Source organism: Protopterus annectens, chromosome 17.part0 (assembly GCF_019279795.1).
Source record: "Protopterus annectens isolate FY-2018-M chromosome 17.part0, PAN1.0, whole genome shotgun sequence".
NCBI lineage: Eukaryota > Metazoa > Chordata > Ceratodontiformes > Protopteridae > Protopterus > Protopterus annectens.
In genome coordinates this window covers 155,129,195-155,146,041 of record NC_056751.1, presented here as the reverse complement: position 1 = coordinate 155,146,041, position 16,847 = coordinate 155,129,195, and the positions used below count along the sequence as shown (strand labels likewise).

Sequence of the window (16,847 nt, the reverse complement as noted above, 5' to 3'; positions counted from 1 at the left end):
AGGCTGTAGTGAGGCCAAAGGGCAGTGTTCGAAATTGAAAATGACTGGCTCCCAGCCAAAAGTGTAGGTGTCTTCTGGAGCACCTGTCCATTTTGATTTGGTAGTACGCGTCCTGAAGATCTATTGAGCGCATCCAAATGTCTTTCCCGATAAAGGGAAATATCAACTGCAGAGTGATCATTCGGAACTTCGATTTCCTTACAAACTTGTTGAGTTTGCTGAGATCTAGAATTGATCTCCAGTCCCCTGTCTTTTTTGGAACTAAAAAGAATCGAGAGTAAGTTCTGGATCCTGTTTGCTCTATGGGGACTTCTTGGATGACTCTTTTTTGCAGCAACTGGATGACTCTTTTTTGCAGCAACGAGATGACCTCTGATGTTGCACGGTCTAGTTGAATGGGTGGCACATCTGGTAGAGACCAGTTTACCGGGGGATCGGAAACAAAGGGAATCAGGTAACCTCTGGATATTATGGTTTGTACCCAGCGATCTTGGGAAATGTTTAGCCAGGCACATGGGTACAGTGAAAGATGACCCCCCCGACTGCCTCCAGAGATGGACAGTCAGGCAACCCCTTAGGGTTGATGGAAGGGACGATCAGAGAAAGTTTCTCTATCTCGCTGATGTTGCGGACATCCTCTGCCACGAGGGTGGTGTCTTCCGTTATATCCTCCCCCTCTGCCTCTAGAGCAGGGTTGAGCTTGTGCCTGAGAGAAACCTTTTTGGGATTTACAGAACCACATTTTCCCTCCTGTTTGACACTTGGGATAGGGTCTAGAAGGAAGGGAGAAATGGACTCCGGCAGATAAAGTTTTTCCTTCCTGCTCATACCTGGTTAAAGTCTCTTTTACCCGTGGTCCAAAAAGAGTTGAACCATTAAAGAGAACGCTGGTAAAGGAAGACTTAAAGGATTCCGTGAAGTTACATAGACGCATCCAGGAATGTCTTCCAAGAGAAATTCCTGCTGTGGCTGTCCTGCTCGCTCCGTCCACTGCATAGGAAATCAGCCTCATCGAGAAGTTAGCTATCATTGTAAGGGTGGAGAGCAGCACAGATACCTTATCCATGGATCCTGAAGCTACTGAACCCTGAAGGGTGTCTCCTAACTTCTTCAGGAGATCCCTTTGAAGTCTGGTAAAATGGGACAGGTAATTCAGCGATCTTAAGGTAAATGCCGCTGAAGAAAAGGTACGCTTTCCATACCTACTCATCGTCCTGTTCTCCTTATTAGGATGGATATTAGAAGATGTCTCAGACAACTCCTTTTTCATGGCCGCTGCTACCACCATAGCATCAACAGGAACTCCCTTAGAAAGAAAGGACTTATCTTCCGGAGCAGTCATAAATCTGTTTGTCCTCCTCAGGACAAGCTCCATTGTGTCCAGGCTTTCCGGGATATGACCCCCAAGAGCTGGTCATAAGGCGGTGTCACCCAGGAGGTGGTAGGTCGGGAACCAAAGGCCTCAAGATGCACTGATTCGTCCTCAGTAGGGTTAGAGGTCTTCCAATCGCCCCTCTGTCTAAGGATTTAAAGGATGCTAGAAAAAGAGACATCCTCAGAGGGGGATCTAGGGGACCCTTCTGACTCCTCCAAATCAGTCTCTGATGTGACAGACTCAGGTGAGTCAATGTGCTTCCTCTTACAAAGCCTCTTCCGAGGAAGCTGTCCAGTGGGATAATCTGGAGAGGTCTCGGAAGAGGGGACACCTCCAATGGGGGCTGCTTGAGTCTCTGGTTCCCTACACTGAGGGGGGTGGTGGAGGAGAAGAGGTTGCTGCCGGCTGCTGGTGGGACAACTGGTCCAAAGGCAGGGCTTTGGCAATGGGCAAAGCTTTCTCTGTTGCTTCGAAGGCCTTTCCACCCCACTCCGAAGAAGACCTCCGTTCTGAAGAGATGGAAGGTCAGCTCCGAGCAGGAGGGACAGGTTCCAAAGCAGACATGGGAACTGAGCTCAGTCGAGCCAAAGCACCAAGTGGGAGGGTCGGTTCTGAAAAACAAAATGGGGTGACTATCCCTCTCGGAGTCTACTCGAGAGCGTCGGCTCCCAGATCCCTCTTTGCTGACTGAGCCACTGAGGATAGAGTTATCGGTTCCGAGGAAGCAGGAAGAATTCTCGGAACCGAAGGATCTACATAGAAGAACCCGAAGTGTTTGGCTCTGAGAGCGAAGCAGTCAGAGGAGGAGCAGTAGTCTGTAAATGGGACTGATCCGAAGCCTTTGGGTCCGGGATGGCTAACTTTTTGGCCAGAGCCGGGTCACAAAGCAACCTCTTCACCACCCGCTCAATGTCCTCATCTGAAAGTGTCCTGGAGACACAGTGGAGACAGAAGGAGATCTCTTCCTTTCTAATATAGGAGACCTCAACGTTGGTGAAACAGGTTCGATAACTGGTGATTGTGTCGGTACCGAAGGCTGCCATGGCACCGAAGAAACCGACGGCACCGAGACAGAAGAAGCGGAATCGAAGCCAGAACTCCTTGGCTCCGTCACTTTATACTTAGCGGCACCGAAGATTTTCTTTTCACAGTTTTGTGAGCTTTCTGACCAAGTTCCAGCTGTTCCTGGAAGGAACTGATCATAAGACCCCTGTCTGTTAATTTATGTTTCCTCTCATTAAGAACCCTAGAGGGATAGTCACCCCATTTTTTTTTCGGAACTGACCCTCCCATGAAGGCATGGCAAAAGGTACAGGGTTCTTGTAAGTGAGCTTCTCCCAAACAGTACACACAGCTAGTGTGACCATCAGTCAGTGACATCTTTTGTGAACACTTATCACATTTTTTGAACCCCAACGGATGGTGTTCCTTATGTTCTCTGTCTTTCTCTTTAGATATGCTTGACAAGAAACAAGGCTAACAACAATTTTGTAAAAACAACAACACTAACTATAACAGTAAAGTTATGAAGAGAAGAAGTTTTTTTTTTTTTTGGAAAAGACTAGCACTCAGGGAGGAAAGGCCCTCTAATTTAAACGAGCCACTATGGCCCTCTAACCAAAACAGGCCATACAATCCTAAAAGGGGAGAATAGGGGATCAAGCACTCAATAACAATCACACTAACAACTATTAAAGGTATAAAGTGAAGAAAAAAAGGATGAAAAATACAAGATTTATCAAAAAATATTCTACTTAGCCAACGAGCCAGTAAAGAGACAACCTCGAAGCTTTCGCGGCAAATGAGATCTGGGGAATTGCCGTGAGGCACCATTGGATAGGGGTTAGCCTTGAGCCAGTAAAAGCTCTTGAGCTTTAGTATCAGCTGAGCCGGAGCCGAGAATCAGCACCGAATCCATCCAGCAAGAATTACGGCAAGATAGGACTACATAACATCAAATGTTTAATTAACTACAGTAAATGAATCGACTTGGAATGGAGGTTGTGGGAAGGGGATCATCAAGGTCTTCCAGAATAGTGAATGATTCTTTTCATCTGTGGAAGTCATCAAGAAGCATGTGCTGGTCAGCCTGGCCTCAAGAGTACTTCCCTCTTAAAGTGGGTATCCAATATGTTTTCCTGAATTCCTCATTAAAGGAGGATAATCTCTGCCACATTGTCCTGTGCAGGCATATTTCAGAACCAGTGACCTTGGCCAGAACATTTACATAATTAAGGTGACATTGAGCAACATGCAACCCCTCTCCCCCTTTGAAGTCATTATCACAGTTACCCCAGGGTCTTCCTTGAATCCAGACCAGTGGCTGTAATATGGCAGAAGAGTATACCTAGAGTATCTGTACTGAAATGTTGGAAGAGTCAAAATCTATGATCCTTGAGACCTGTACTAGATCAAAGAAATCCCCACAGGTCCCATTATGAGTTGCTTGGTAAGGCAATATATCTTATCTTTTGGAGACATAGATGTTATTTGCCACCTTTGGTGCCAAAGGGGCAAAGGTGGAATGCTTCCAGGCTGCTTGTATTACATCCTTAATGACTGACTGCATAGGGATGATGACAAAGGGCTGTTCAGGTTACTTTCCCTATACTCCCTTGGTGTTCTAAAGTAGATGAACTAGGGGCTTGAGAGCAGTCCCAAGTTGTTCTTCATATGCTTGAAAGCCTCTTTAAAGGCTAGGGCATCCAGAAGGGGGCAAAAGGGTAGTGGGCTCATTGACCTTGTTCATTTTAGAGATTGTAGACTGTAAATCCTCTGACATTTTATATAAGCCAGAATGGGAGGCAGTCCCGTGCTCCCCACCAGGAGCAATTACTCAAGAAAGGGTGAGTATATGACTTATGTGCATTGGGTTTCAGGTTACTGGGAAAGCCAACTGCACCAGCCTTCTAGAAAGTGGGCATGCACAGGATCAGCATTGGCTTCAGATGACATTTCCTAGTGGTCTGACTCTGCACACGTGATGCAGACACTCACCAGACATCATTTTTTTCATGTCTAGGCTTTCAGCGGAGGATAGTAGTTTAGAAAGACCTGATGGCCCCATCCCCAATCATCCCAGCCTAGCTGACCCATTTAGGCCTGTTGGGTGGGACGTCCTAAGAGAGTCTATGGCCTTGAGCTCCTTTTACACTTGGCTAAATGACTTGAAAGGCTACTGCCTGAGATCAGGTGGATTAGGTTGGCCATGGTGGTTGGTCTTGGCTCCCAGTTCATTCATCAGTGTCTGTTTAGCACCACACACTAGCTTGTACTGGGCCCATCAGTGGCTTAAAACGTAATTTCCTAATGGTCTAATTCCCATTCGTTAGGCTAGCACTCAACAGACATCAAAAATTAATTTGCGTCTAGGGCCCTCAACTGCATACGGTAGTATGTAAAGACATTTAGGTCCCCCCCAATCTCAGAACATGTGACCCAGTTGGGCCTGTGGGGTGGGAAGGCCTAGGATGGGAAGTCTTTTGCCCTGAGCTCCTTTGACAGGTAGCTGGATGACTTAAGTGGCTGTTTCCTGGGATCAGGTAAATTGGCTATGGCTTTATTCACCAAGCTGTGTGTAGCACCAGTATCCAGGCTTATACCTTCACATGTGGGAGTCGGGTTACATCTTTCATAGTCCCAGTACCTTCCTCTGATAAGAAGGGCTGGAATCGCCCAGAATGTTCACTGGATGAGGATAACTTCTGTGACTGCAGGGAGCTGGTGGCTGATTTAACATGAAAGAGGACTAGGCTGTTAGCTACCTGTTGAGTGTTTTTCTTTATAATAGGTTCATAGGTTGGTAATAGGCTATCGGCCCTAGGGCCTATACAAGCCTAGCCATAACAACTCCCTGGCTATTTCTTCCCACAATATTTACTTCCCTGTACCCCTGTCTAGCAGGGCGACTGACGTGATCCCCGGGGTGAATTTCCTATCTCCCATCCAATCATCAAGGTTCCTTTTGAAGAGGGCCAAAGAGGCGCTCTGCTTGACATGTATGGACAGTCTATTCTAGAGTCTGTGGAGTCTCTGGGTCAGGAACCTATGCCTCCAGCATGTTTTGTTCATTATGATGACAAGGTTTAGATCCCGGGAGCGTGTCGCTCTGAAGGATTGGGATTTCTTGAAGTGTAGCATGTCCAGCAGCTCTGGGTTTGACATGGCCTTGTGTGTTGAAGCAGAGCTCGCCTCTGGGAAGACGATATGTGACAGAGTATAGCTGGAGTTTTTTTTAAACGGTCCGCATAGGGCATCTGCTTTAGGCCTGTGATTCTTTTAGTGAGGTATATCTGTGGCCTTTCCAGTTGTTGCAGACGTCTTGAGAGGTACATACCAAACGGGGCGTTGTATTTTATAATGGGTCTAATGAGGGATGAGTACAGTGGGACAATGACCTCCTTTTATCTGGGTGAAAAGCCCTTAGTGATGAGGTGTGCCACATAAAAGGATTTCCTGACTGTTGTGGCGATGTGGTTAGCGAAGGTCAGACCACTGTCCACCTGTGTCCCTAAGTCTCTTATCACACTTTCAGTGTTTAGTGTACCGCCACCTATGTGGGAATTCACAGGTACATGTTTTTTCCCAAAGGGGATAACTATACATTTCTTGGCATTGAGCTTGAGCCAATGGCTCTGGCACCAAGCATCTATTTCTGCAAGGCCCTTTTGTAGAATATCCACATCATTTTGGGTTTCAGTAATGGCTCCCTGTTTGCAGTCATCTGCAAACTTTGTTAGCCAGAGTCCCTTAGTGTTGGCCTGTAGATGCAAAATGAGTAGTCCCAGGACTGAACCCTGAGGTACTCCACTTGTCTGGAACTGGATTTGGAGTCGGCTACTTTTACAGTGTGGGTTCTGTCAGTAAGCCAGTTGGCAACCTATCGAGTGACGTAGGGATTAATGCCCAGCTTAGTAAGTTTATCTATGATTCCAGAGTGGGGGATGATGTCAAAGGCCTTGGCAAGGTCCAGATAGGCTGTGTGGACCACCTTACCCTTGTCCACAGCTCTGGAGACTGATTCAAAGAAGTCATTCAGGTTCAGGAGACAAGATCGGCCCTTCACAAACCCAGACTGGGTGGGGTCCAGTGTTTGAAGGTTGCCAGTGTCTTTGTTTATAAGTTCCATGATAATATGTTGCATGGCCTTGCAGATCAGGCTTGTCAGACTGATGGAGCGGTAGTTCCCAGGATCCAAGGTGGATCCCCCCTTGTGGAGTGGGATAACTGCAGCTGTGCACCACTCTGTGGGCATGAAGCCTGAGGTGAGGCTATGATTAAACATGACACTTAGGTGAGGTGCCAGTTCATTTTGTAGTTCATGTAGTACACAGCCCAGGATGTCGTCTGGTCCTATGGATGCTGTATTTTTAGCTTTGGAGAGTGCGGTTTTTACCTGTGTGGCTGTTATTACCAGAATTTGGCAATCTTTTGGTATTGAGATGGGCCCTTTAGGGGGTGAGAGGGGGGTGAAGTTGGCACTGAATCGATCTGCCAGGACAGTGCCTTAGTGTAGGATTCAGTATATTTAATGCCATTCTTTTGTAGCTCAGAGCAGATCTGAGCATTGCTTTTTAGATTTTTGACATAGCTATAGAATGCCTTGTGGTTGTCTTTTGAATTTTTGGCAATTTTATTTTCGTAACTAGCTTTGGAGGATTTTATGAGGGATCTCAGGTTCTTACTGAGGCTGGTAAGGGAGTTTTTTGCATCCGGGGATTTTCCTCTTTTCTGCAACAGTTTCTTCCTTTTGCTGTAAAGTTTGTTTATGGCAGGGGACCACCAAATTGGCTTCCTTTTTTTAGAGGAGAGCATCTTGGTTCTGTTTGAGATGGCATGATTCATGCACGAATGGATGTGCTCATACAGTGCCTTAGTGTACAATTCAGCAGTCGAACTTTTAGTTCCTATCTACATGGGTGTCATGAAGTTTGTCACTTCTGACTTGAGTAGCATGAAGTTGGCTTTGGAGAAAATTTTTATGGAGGTTTCGTTACTGGTGGGGTGGGGGAGGGATGTGGATGCCAAGGGTGATTAGCTTATGATCAGAGCTGTCCAATGAGGGGGTGACCATAAGTGTGAAGCATCAATTTTCCATGTTGGTAATGACTGGTGGGACTATGGATTAGTTGATCCAGGGCATTGGAATTTATGAATTCCAAGAACCATTGGGTAAAGGTGGTGGTACATGAGTAGTTTTCCCAGTTAATGGCAGGGTAGTTGAAATCACCCAGTATTAGGGTGTTTGGTTGTATCTTAATATTTTCCAGTATGTTTTTAAAAGGTGTAGTGAGAATCTTGGGGCATGGTGGGGGATCTGTAGCAAGCTACAGTTTGGATTGCAGTCTTACCTAGTGTTAGTTGCACCTGGAGAATTTCAGACATATTGTGTTGGGAAACTAGCCTGGTGGTGTGAATATCCTTAGTGAATATGGACACTCCTCCACCTTTTGTGTTTCGTTCCTGGTTTGGTGTCCGAAAAGTGTGGTAAGAGTTGTAGCCTGGTATTGCAGGGGTGCTCTCTGGAGCCTTGAACCAGGTCTCAGTTACTGCACAGATATCGATGCTCTCCATTTTTAGGAGTGCCTCGAGAGAGTGCATTTTGTGGTTTAGACTTCTAGCATTGAGTAGCATTACCTTCAGATTTTGCATGCTTGTACCTGTTACAGTGCTGGTTTTGTCCTTTGAACTTTGCCTAAAAAAGGCACTATAGGGGTGGCAAGAGCCTTAGCCAGTAACCTGAATCTTAGGGGCGACATGTGCAGACCATCTCTGGCAAAGCATCGTGGTCTGTCGATCTTGTCATCCCAGACAGACAGATGCTGGATCCCCTTTGAATGACACCAGAAGCTTAGCCAATTGTTGAAGTCAATCATTTTGTCCTTATACTGTGGTATCATTCTGGGTGAAGGCAGGATGCTACTCAGGGCAAGGGTCATACCTGCCTGGGCCACATGATCTGAGAGCTCTTCCATGTCTCTTTTCATGTAGTCCAGGTAGGTATGTCTCAAGTCATTCACTCCAACATGGACAATGACAGAGTCATATTTGTAAAATACATAAAAACACAAAAAACGAACTACTAAATCGGCAGTTTTTAACCCTGGCTCTTGGCAGTTTCAGTAGTTAGTCATATTTGTACTTGTTGTGGGGTGACTTGAGTGCATGTATTATGTGGCAGATCCCGGCACCTGACAGGCAGCTAACTGTAATTTTCTCCTTGTTCAGCCTGGTGAATGGGACATCGATGTGCCTGACTATAGAGTCACCTATGATTAAAGTGTTGGTACGTTGTCTTGCCTTAGGGGCTGTTGAGTGGCACACTGGTGGTGTGAGCTATGTGACACTTTGGTTGTGATTGGTGTTTGTTTGCATTTCAGCTTCAGAGGTCCTTGTTGTTTGGGCAGGTTACTGTTAAGGTCCTCCGCATATGAGGGTTTAGTGTTGCTATGTGAGGGTGTTGGTGGTGTGGGTTTATAATAGCTATGTGTTGCTTGAGGTGTATTGTGGTTGTTCACCTTCTCCACTTGACTGTCTAGCACAATGGGTGGAGAGAGCTTTGCTTCCAGTTTGGCTATGCAAGTGCATCTCTCTCAGGTTGTAATGTTGGGTGGTAGGAGGAGAGGGTTGTCTGTATACATGAGGCAATTGCTGCATTGCCCCATTATAACCAGATACACCAGGTGGACAGGAGAAATCACTGAAAGCTGACCCTTGGACATGCCTGGTTTGGTGCTTTTTTTTGTAAAGTACAAGAGCGTTTTTCCCTTATCTTAGCAAGGCATTTTGCAATTATAGGCTGTTTAGTGCCCAAGATAAATTTCTCCTTATTAACAAGGAGAGTTGAGTGGTTGTGTCAGTTTAAGGCTTTTTAGTGTTTTCTAGCAGGTTTTAGAGTACATGCTAGTCACAGGGATGGGATGCTTAAAGGTAAGATGAAACAAAACGGTTTATCCTAAACACTACAGTGTGCACCAGAGGAGTTAGATGTGAAAGTAGGTAACTTAAGTTTTACCTGTCTAAAAAATTAAGTTTTAGTGGAGAGTCACTATTTTTAAAACAGCAAGATAGTTTAAAAGGGGTGGTCACTTTTGATGATGCTGTTTGTCCCTGTCACTGCAAAGTTTTACTTTCATAGTGAGTAGCAGGGTTGACCTAATCACACTTACAGCACTGTTTTACATCATGTTGTTCCCCAGAACCATTGTCAATCTCACTGCAGGTCTTCACAGATAATTTGGTAGTCGTATGACCATGTAGAGTTAAGCCACACAAGTTCAGGAACTTCACTGACAATAGCATGATGAATATCTGACCTATATGAGTTACAGAAACATAGGTATCTGTGTAGGAAACAGGCACTCATTTGTATTTGGTTTGTGACATCATGATGGATATTGGAATGGGGTATTCATGTTTCCCTGTGTATGAGAACATCCTAATCTTTTGCTGAATCAGTTGTTGGAAGAGATGAACCCAGTCAATGACCCAACAGTGAGGGTCTTTATATGTTGGATAATAAAATGCATATGTGTGTATAGTGTACATCTGTTTGCATACACACATTATACACACTATGCATATGTGCCTAGTGTGTATATTTATTTATTTATTTATTTTATTTTATTTCCAGTTTGATAACCGGGGAAGTCCACTGGGCGAAAAGCCCTGCTTTCAGTGAGGAGGGGGAGAAACTCCATAATAATAATAATACATTACACACATAACACTCTGTGTTCTAACAGCATACCACCTTTAACAATTTCCAAAAACATAGTACATTTGGCATGTAGATATGTAGGTAGATATGTGTGCATGTATGTACGTCAAGTGCTTGAACTATTAAAAGTTTGAACTTTTTTTTAATCAAAACATGAGCACCGTAGTGCTCTGTTCAAGCAGGGAATAAAGTGTAGCAATTGTTTACTATAGTTCAAAAAGAAGATGTTTTTTTTAAAGTAAAACATGAGCGCTGTAGTGCTCTGTGCAGGTAGGGTATAAACTGTAGTCAACAGTGTGCTACAATTTAAAAAGAAGGCTTTATTATTGTTATTATTAAAATAAGTTGACGGTGGGTTGGGGGCAGAGCACAGGAATGGGACCTGAATGGTCGGGGCAGGTGGGAGGGGTCATGTGCATCTGGCCACTTGGTTGACGTGCGGTAGAAGAAATGTCAGTTTTTTTTCCTTCACTTTAATGGAAGAGAAAGGAGGTGGGGCATTGAACTAACTGTAATAAGCCAATCTTTGCGATCAGCTTATTACAGTGAAGTGATTTTTCTTTGCTCTTCACTTGAAGAACTGAGGGGGAATGGGGCACTGGTTCATAGTACCAGCCCAGGGTGCTGGTTATACCAGCTATGCTTCTGGCATGTGCAACTTCGCAAATGACATACCTAATTCGCAAATGACATACCTAAAAAAAAAAAAGTCAACTGCAACCTCCTTTCCTATGGCAAACAGCTTATCAGTGCTGAAACCAACAAAGACTTTCCATACCACATGTGACGACCCTCCTCTGGGCCAGTAATCAAGGAGCCTCAATCCTCACTGCTTACACTTGTGGGAAACATTCACTTAGAACAAAAATGAATACACACAGTATTTTCAGATGCAGAAGTACAATTTCCTTTAAGAGCACACAAGGAGCACACTCCAGACTTCCAGTTAGACTTCCTCTCCAGCCTTCAAATAAGTCTCCACCTTTCTCTCTGCAGAAATCAGTGCTCTGTGTCCCTGTTCCAAGTAGATGACACACACACACACACACACACACACACACACACACACACACACACACACACACACACACACACACACACACACACACACACACACACACACACACACACACACACACACACGCACACACACCTGGGAAAAGCTGGCACAGATTTGGCAGCTATACCATCTTCACTCAGACTATAAGGTATATTCACTGCCACCAGCCATCTACTTTAAGGCTCTTACCAGGTTACTCAATTACTTTCAGTAAAACTAATACTTGTACAAATGGTAGCATTAGCCAAGCTACAAGACTTTCAGGAGCATGAGGCCCAAAGTGTCACCAAATAAATGCAGTTACTCTCCAAGGTTAAACTATTTACTAAAAAAGACCAGCCACAATGAAAGGTGTAGATATATGTAATAAAAATAGAAAACATGAAAATACTGAATATCTATTTATAGTAAACACTAGAGTTTCAATTCACAGGAAATGTGAAAACACAGCTGGAGAGATTCAGACAGATACAGAAAAACAATGTTATCTCACTATATTCTCCTAACTTAGTGAAGAATTGCTCTTCCCTACTTCTGGCTAGAGCACGGCAAGATGAAGTGGATGAGTGTCATGTCATTTCCAATAACAGAGTGCTAAATGTCACTATCACATATCTCACTAGTATTTAAAATAATTTCAGTGATGACTATAGAATGATATCACTTCTGGTCACCTGATTCTGTGGTTCCCACATTACCCCCCTGACGAAGCTGAACCAGGATCTTGCAAATATTTGTCACAATACACACATGGGGCTTTGCTAAAGCATCTGGAAACTGTAAAACAATTCCAACCCTTTCATCTCTGCTGTAGAAACTAACCAGCCATTCTCCGGCACCCCAGGGTAACAATTAGTTCAGTACCAAGGACAATAAGAGTCCAGGCCTTTCCCAGACATTGTGTCTCTGGCTGCATTAAGGCCTGTGGGATAAAATCTTTATGGCCTAAACCAAGTCATTTAATTTATGGCTATTTTTCTTAAGGTAATCTTAGCTGAGCTTAACCCCTTCCCTTCCAGTATTGTCTGTGGCATATAGGTATTTCCTAGGTTACAACAGTGCAGTCTGATATAAATGTATATTTCTTTTCTGTGTAGCAGGACCCACTGTTGATACATTTTTAACACAAGCAGCTTTACAAATACATTTTTAACTTGAGCATCTGTACCGATCAATTGGATATACAAATTAAATAAAATTCTTCACAAAATTCCAGCTAGCTATGCTGGCATATGTTACACATGCACTGCCCTACTCTCTCTGACATAGCTGGCACTACCTCATATCGTCACACCCCACATTGCTCAGATTGCAAAAGGTGAGTAAACAGTTTCCTTTTGCAATCATCGAAAGACAGAAAGAAAAAACTAATACCACCTTCTGTACTGTTTGAGAATTTTTTGAAGAAGATAATTTGTAGGGTTAGGGATAGGGGCAGGTATAAGTGCAAGGTTAAGGTTAACACACATTACCTTTGGAGGAAAAAGCTCTTCCTGTCAGTATCACTACACAGTGCACTCATAAAGACTACATATACCAAGGCGCACACACTAAACCCTAGCCCGTACTCTAACTGTAACCTGCATACAGTCATGCATGTGCAAGTAGCACAGACACCCACCCACCCTTAATGCTGAAACTTTTGGTATATCGGAAAGTTTCAGTATAAAGACGCACAGCCACGTATTGTAATCAAAAGCACCCCTGCACTTGATTAAATAGGGCTTTCAGTAAAAAGATAGCAGTGCTCTCTGTTGTGATAGCATTCAATGTATGCACTGTGAACTCCTCCAGGCCCTGTGGCAATGTCTGTTGTTGGTGTTGGACACATTGCCAGTCCCTGGAGTTGTGGGAAACTCCTACTAGTTTCCTGCATTCAGATAATTCACTGGCAGGGTAAGAAGCTTGCTCAGGAGACCTGGTCATCCTTGGTGAATGATGACCAGGTCATCCTTGGTGAAGGGGGCTGCCTGTCGGCCAGCAGAAGCTGTGAGCAACTTTGCAAACTCCATCTGGGCTCTCCTAATTCATTCCAGATCATTAATGTTTAAGTAATTCTTAGCCCAGGCAAAGGGAGTGTGTTGCAGACTCTGAGCTGCTGTCTCAGTACCCGTGGAGTTATGAATTCAAAAAACATGTCTAGATCTTATCTTCTGGGGTGGAGGCACTCCAGAGAAAAGCTTATTCACTAATCTGGTGAACACAGCTCTCCTACTACTGTTCTCTTCTTTGTGTAACAGGGACAGGAGTAGTTCACAATGGGTACATTTGTCATTCTCTGTCAAGGAAGCTCTCTTATACGTATTCTCAGTGATTCCATTCCACATCATACAAAGTTCAATGAAGAAAGACCAAAGCTAATTCTCATCATCCATGGTAACTGAGAAGGATATAATTTCAGGTTGTCAGATCTCTGACAGTAGAGGATGTTTTTATCACTCTACCCAAGAGAGTCCTGCATGCCTGATATCTAATATGCTTCATGTCACAAATGCCTCCTGCTATAGACAATCTATTTCCACTGGACCTTTTGATAAGGGTGTCAGCAGTCACCTTAAGCAGAAAGCTATAACTCAAAGTGGAAAGGGATGATAAAGAAATGGGGGAGGGGGTCAAGAAACAATGAAAGTCTGGGATTTTGGATGCAGATCCTTAAGGATGCTACACTTAAAAGAAATCTCAATCCCACAGAGCCACACGCCCCAGGGATCTAAACCTTGTCATCACAATAAACAAAACATGCTGGAGGGATAGGTTCTTGACCCGGAGACTCCCCAGACTCTGGAACAGATGTCAAGCAGAGTGCCTCTTTGGCCCTCTTCAAAAGGAATCTTGACGATTGGATGGGAGAAAGGAAATTCACCCCGGGGATCACGTCAGTCGCCCTGCTAGACAGGGGTCTAGGGAAGTAAATAGTGTGGGATGAAATAGCCAGGGAATTGTTATGGCTAGACTTTAAAAATTCCCTGCAGACTACTTTAACAGAAATACTGGGTGATGGTGTAACTAAGGAAATGGATTGGAATTGCCTAGACATAGTAAGGCCTTGCTGACTTTAATTCTGGTGACTGCCAAAAAAGCAATTACTAGAAACTGGAATCAAAGTCTAAACCAACTGTACTAGAAGTAGTAGATATAGTAACTGAGGTAGAACAACTGGAAGTGGATCTTTAGAAAAGGGTAGGAGCAAATTACACAGTAAAAAATGGGACTGTGGGAACACTGCATGTAGAATAGTGTTTTGGCGGAGGAATTAGGTTTAAGGAAAGGCAGGAATTGAATGAGCTTTGTAATGTTTGACTGACAATGACTGGGTAGATTATAAGTGATGTATAACATTTGCAACTGAAAATATGTCAGAATGGTTTGTTTTCATTTATATAACTGTATGATTGCCTATGTCATTAGTGATAATTTAATAAAGATTTTTTTTGTTTAGAAAAAAGGGTGTCAGAAGTAACTGAGGTTGCCAATAAGCCTTCTACCAGATTGGATGTATTTTTCATTCATAGTCTGGCAGTTGGCACAGCAGGTTAAGGCTGAGAGCTACAGTTACTGTGGTACAGGGCTTGATTCCCCCAGCTCTCATTTGCTTACTGTGTTACTTATAGCAAGTCATTTAACCAGGCATTGTTCCTGGGTCACCCCTGAAAAGGGACTTTGTGCCCAGTGGGACTACCTGGTTAACAAATGGGTATTAATATTGTTACTGTCATCATTATTACTCTGCCAGTGGAAGAGGTTCTTTATTTGTGCGGAATTATTCCTGAGAGTACCGTTTGGTCAGCTTATATGTCATACTTACCTTGTCTGAGTCAGCTGAATGATGTGACCATCAGATACTCCATAGTCAATAATTTCTGCCCATCATCACCTTGTAGAGGATGGGGTTTGTGTCCTGTAGCAAGCAGCTGGACAATCAGCTGTTAAAAGGAGTGCTGCAATATCCCCCGGTATAGGATTTGAATCTCATAACTGATAAGCCTGTCTGTTCCTTCCCACTTTGAATGAAGTATCTCAGCAGTATTGAAATTTTTACCTTGGAAAAATATTGGGATTCATATCTGGTGATTCAGAAGGATCAGATGTTCCTTAGGGTCACCTCTTGTTTTCTTCCAAAAGTGGTTTCTGAACTCTCAAGTAGTCCAGTCATTGCTATGTTTTCTTCCTTTAAGTGGAAATAAAGAGAAAGAAGACCCTTTACACTCTGGCCATGAACTATCAAATAGGGGGTTTCTGAAGTGGGGGTATAAGTTTAGGAAGCCTGAATAACTCTTCGTATTTTTTTGTTTTTACTTCGGTAATGGAAAGGCTGGCATGTGCTAAGTAAACAATAGGTTTATCACCGAGAATATACTAACCAGATGCTAAGTAGACTCTAAACCTTTGTGGTACAGATGTCTAGGGAATCCCTGCTGCATCAAAGGGATGTGACAGTCCTCAGGACTTATTCTTCTGATCTGTGGCCTTTTGGCTGTCCTCCAGCTGCATCTGCTGTGGTGTACTTAATGTTGCAGGTATTGGATACAAGTATATTCGTACAATACCTGCTGATCTAGTAGTACTTCCATAGTCAGCAAATGATATTCTGACATTTTGTGTATAGCCCTGAGCTTGTAGTGTCTAAGAAAAATGTGCCAGTTTGTGACTGATGGAGAAGATTGACACAGTAATTTGCCTACTGGGGGGGGGGTGCCCTTTCATAAACTAATAAAGTTAAAACATGCTTATTATTCTTTCATGTAGGTGTAGCCATTAACTTTTGCCATTATTTTTACTTTTTTGTTTTTACTACATGGAAAATCCTATTATGCATTTAAGAACACAATGCACAAGTAATACAGCTGAATCCATGCACTTTTATGGTATTTGACTGCTGTGTTTGCTCTCTTTTAGGTTAATTGGGGGCTCTGACAATAAACTCATTTATCGACATTATGCCACGCTGTACTTTGTCTTCTGTGTGGATTCTTCAGAAAGTGAACTTGGAATTTTAGATTTAATTCAGGTAAAATTTAAGATTTACTTTACTTTGTTGAACATTTAACAGTGCAAGTGAAAAAACTGAAGAAGGTTAATGGCATTATACATAAAGTAAACAAATTACCAAAATATCTCTTTCAAAGATCCTAATATGTTTGTGTGTTAGAAATTGTGCCTACTTTGATTTGATAGCTGTATGGTTTGCAGGCTGTGCTGTACTCCTTTTGTAGTAATGTAGTAGCTGGGAAGGGAAGTCTCACTCTGTCATGCTTGATGAGAAGGCTGCCTGCTAATATAGCTTCAGTTTGAAAACAAAACATTAACATCATTGTCTGCTTCTGCTAATGTGTTGTGGTCTATAGAACTCATGACACTTCTGTAGGTGATAACTTACTTATATAGTAGAATCTGCAAACCACCTTTTCTAATGGCAACAGCGTTGAGAGCCTGCACTTGTAAAAATAGAAAGATGCTCTTAGGAAAAGATCTACCGTATTTCCAAATCTGCCTAAATGCTACAGCTTGCCATACTGCAGCTGTTGTCCTGTACCTCATCATTCACTTATCTGATCCATGTATCCTTTACCATTCATTTATTGGCTCATAGGACAATACTAGGCTGTTGACGCAGAAGACCTTTAGAAGCCTAGCCACCATACCCTAAATTGTGGGTACCCATTGACGTGAGTAATTTATATGAAGTTTTGACC

General features: G+C 43.4%; 1 protein-coding gene across 2 annotated transcripts in view; it reads left to right on the top strand.

The window, feature by feature from the left end:
• The window catches only part of AP3S1 (adaptor related protein complex 3 subunit sigma 1), a 1,319,573-nt gene that overhangs the window by 645,151 nt on the left and 657,575 nt on the right, over positions 1–16,847 (top strand). For both annotated transcript variants that reach the window (XM_044059065.1, XM_044059066.1), the window contains exon 3: positions 16,051–16,162. In XM_044059065.1, the coding sequence (XP_043915000.1) occupies positions 16,051–16,162 (112 nt within the window). The remainder of the gene's footprint in view (positions 1–16,050; positions 16,163–16,847) is intronic.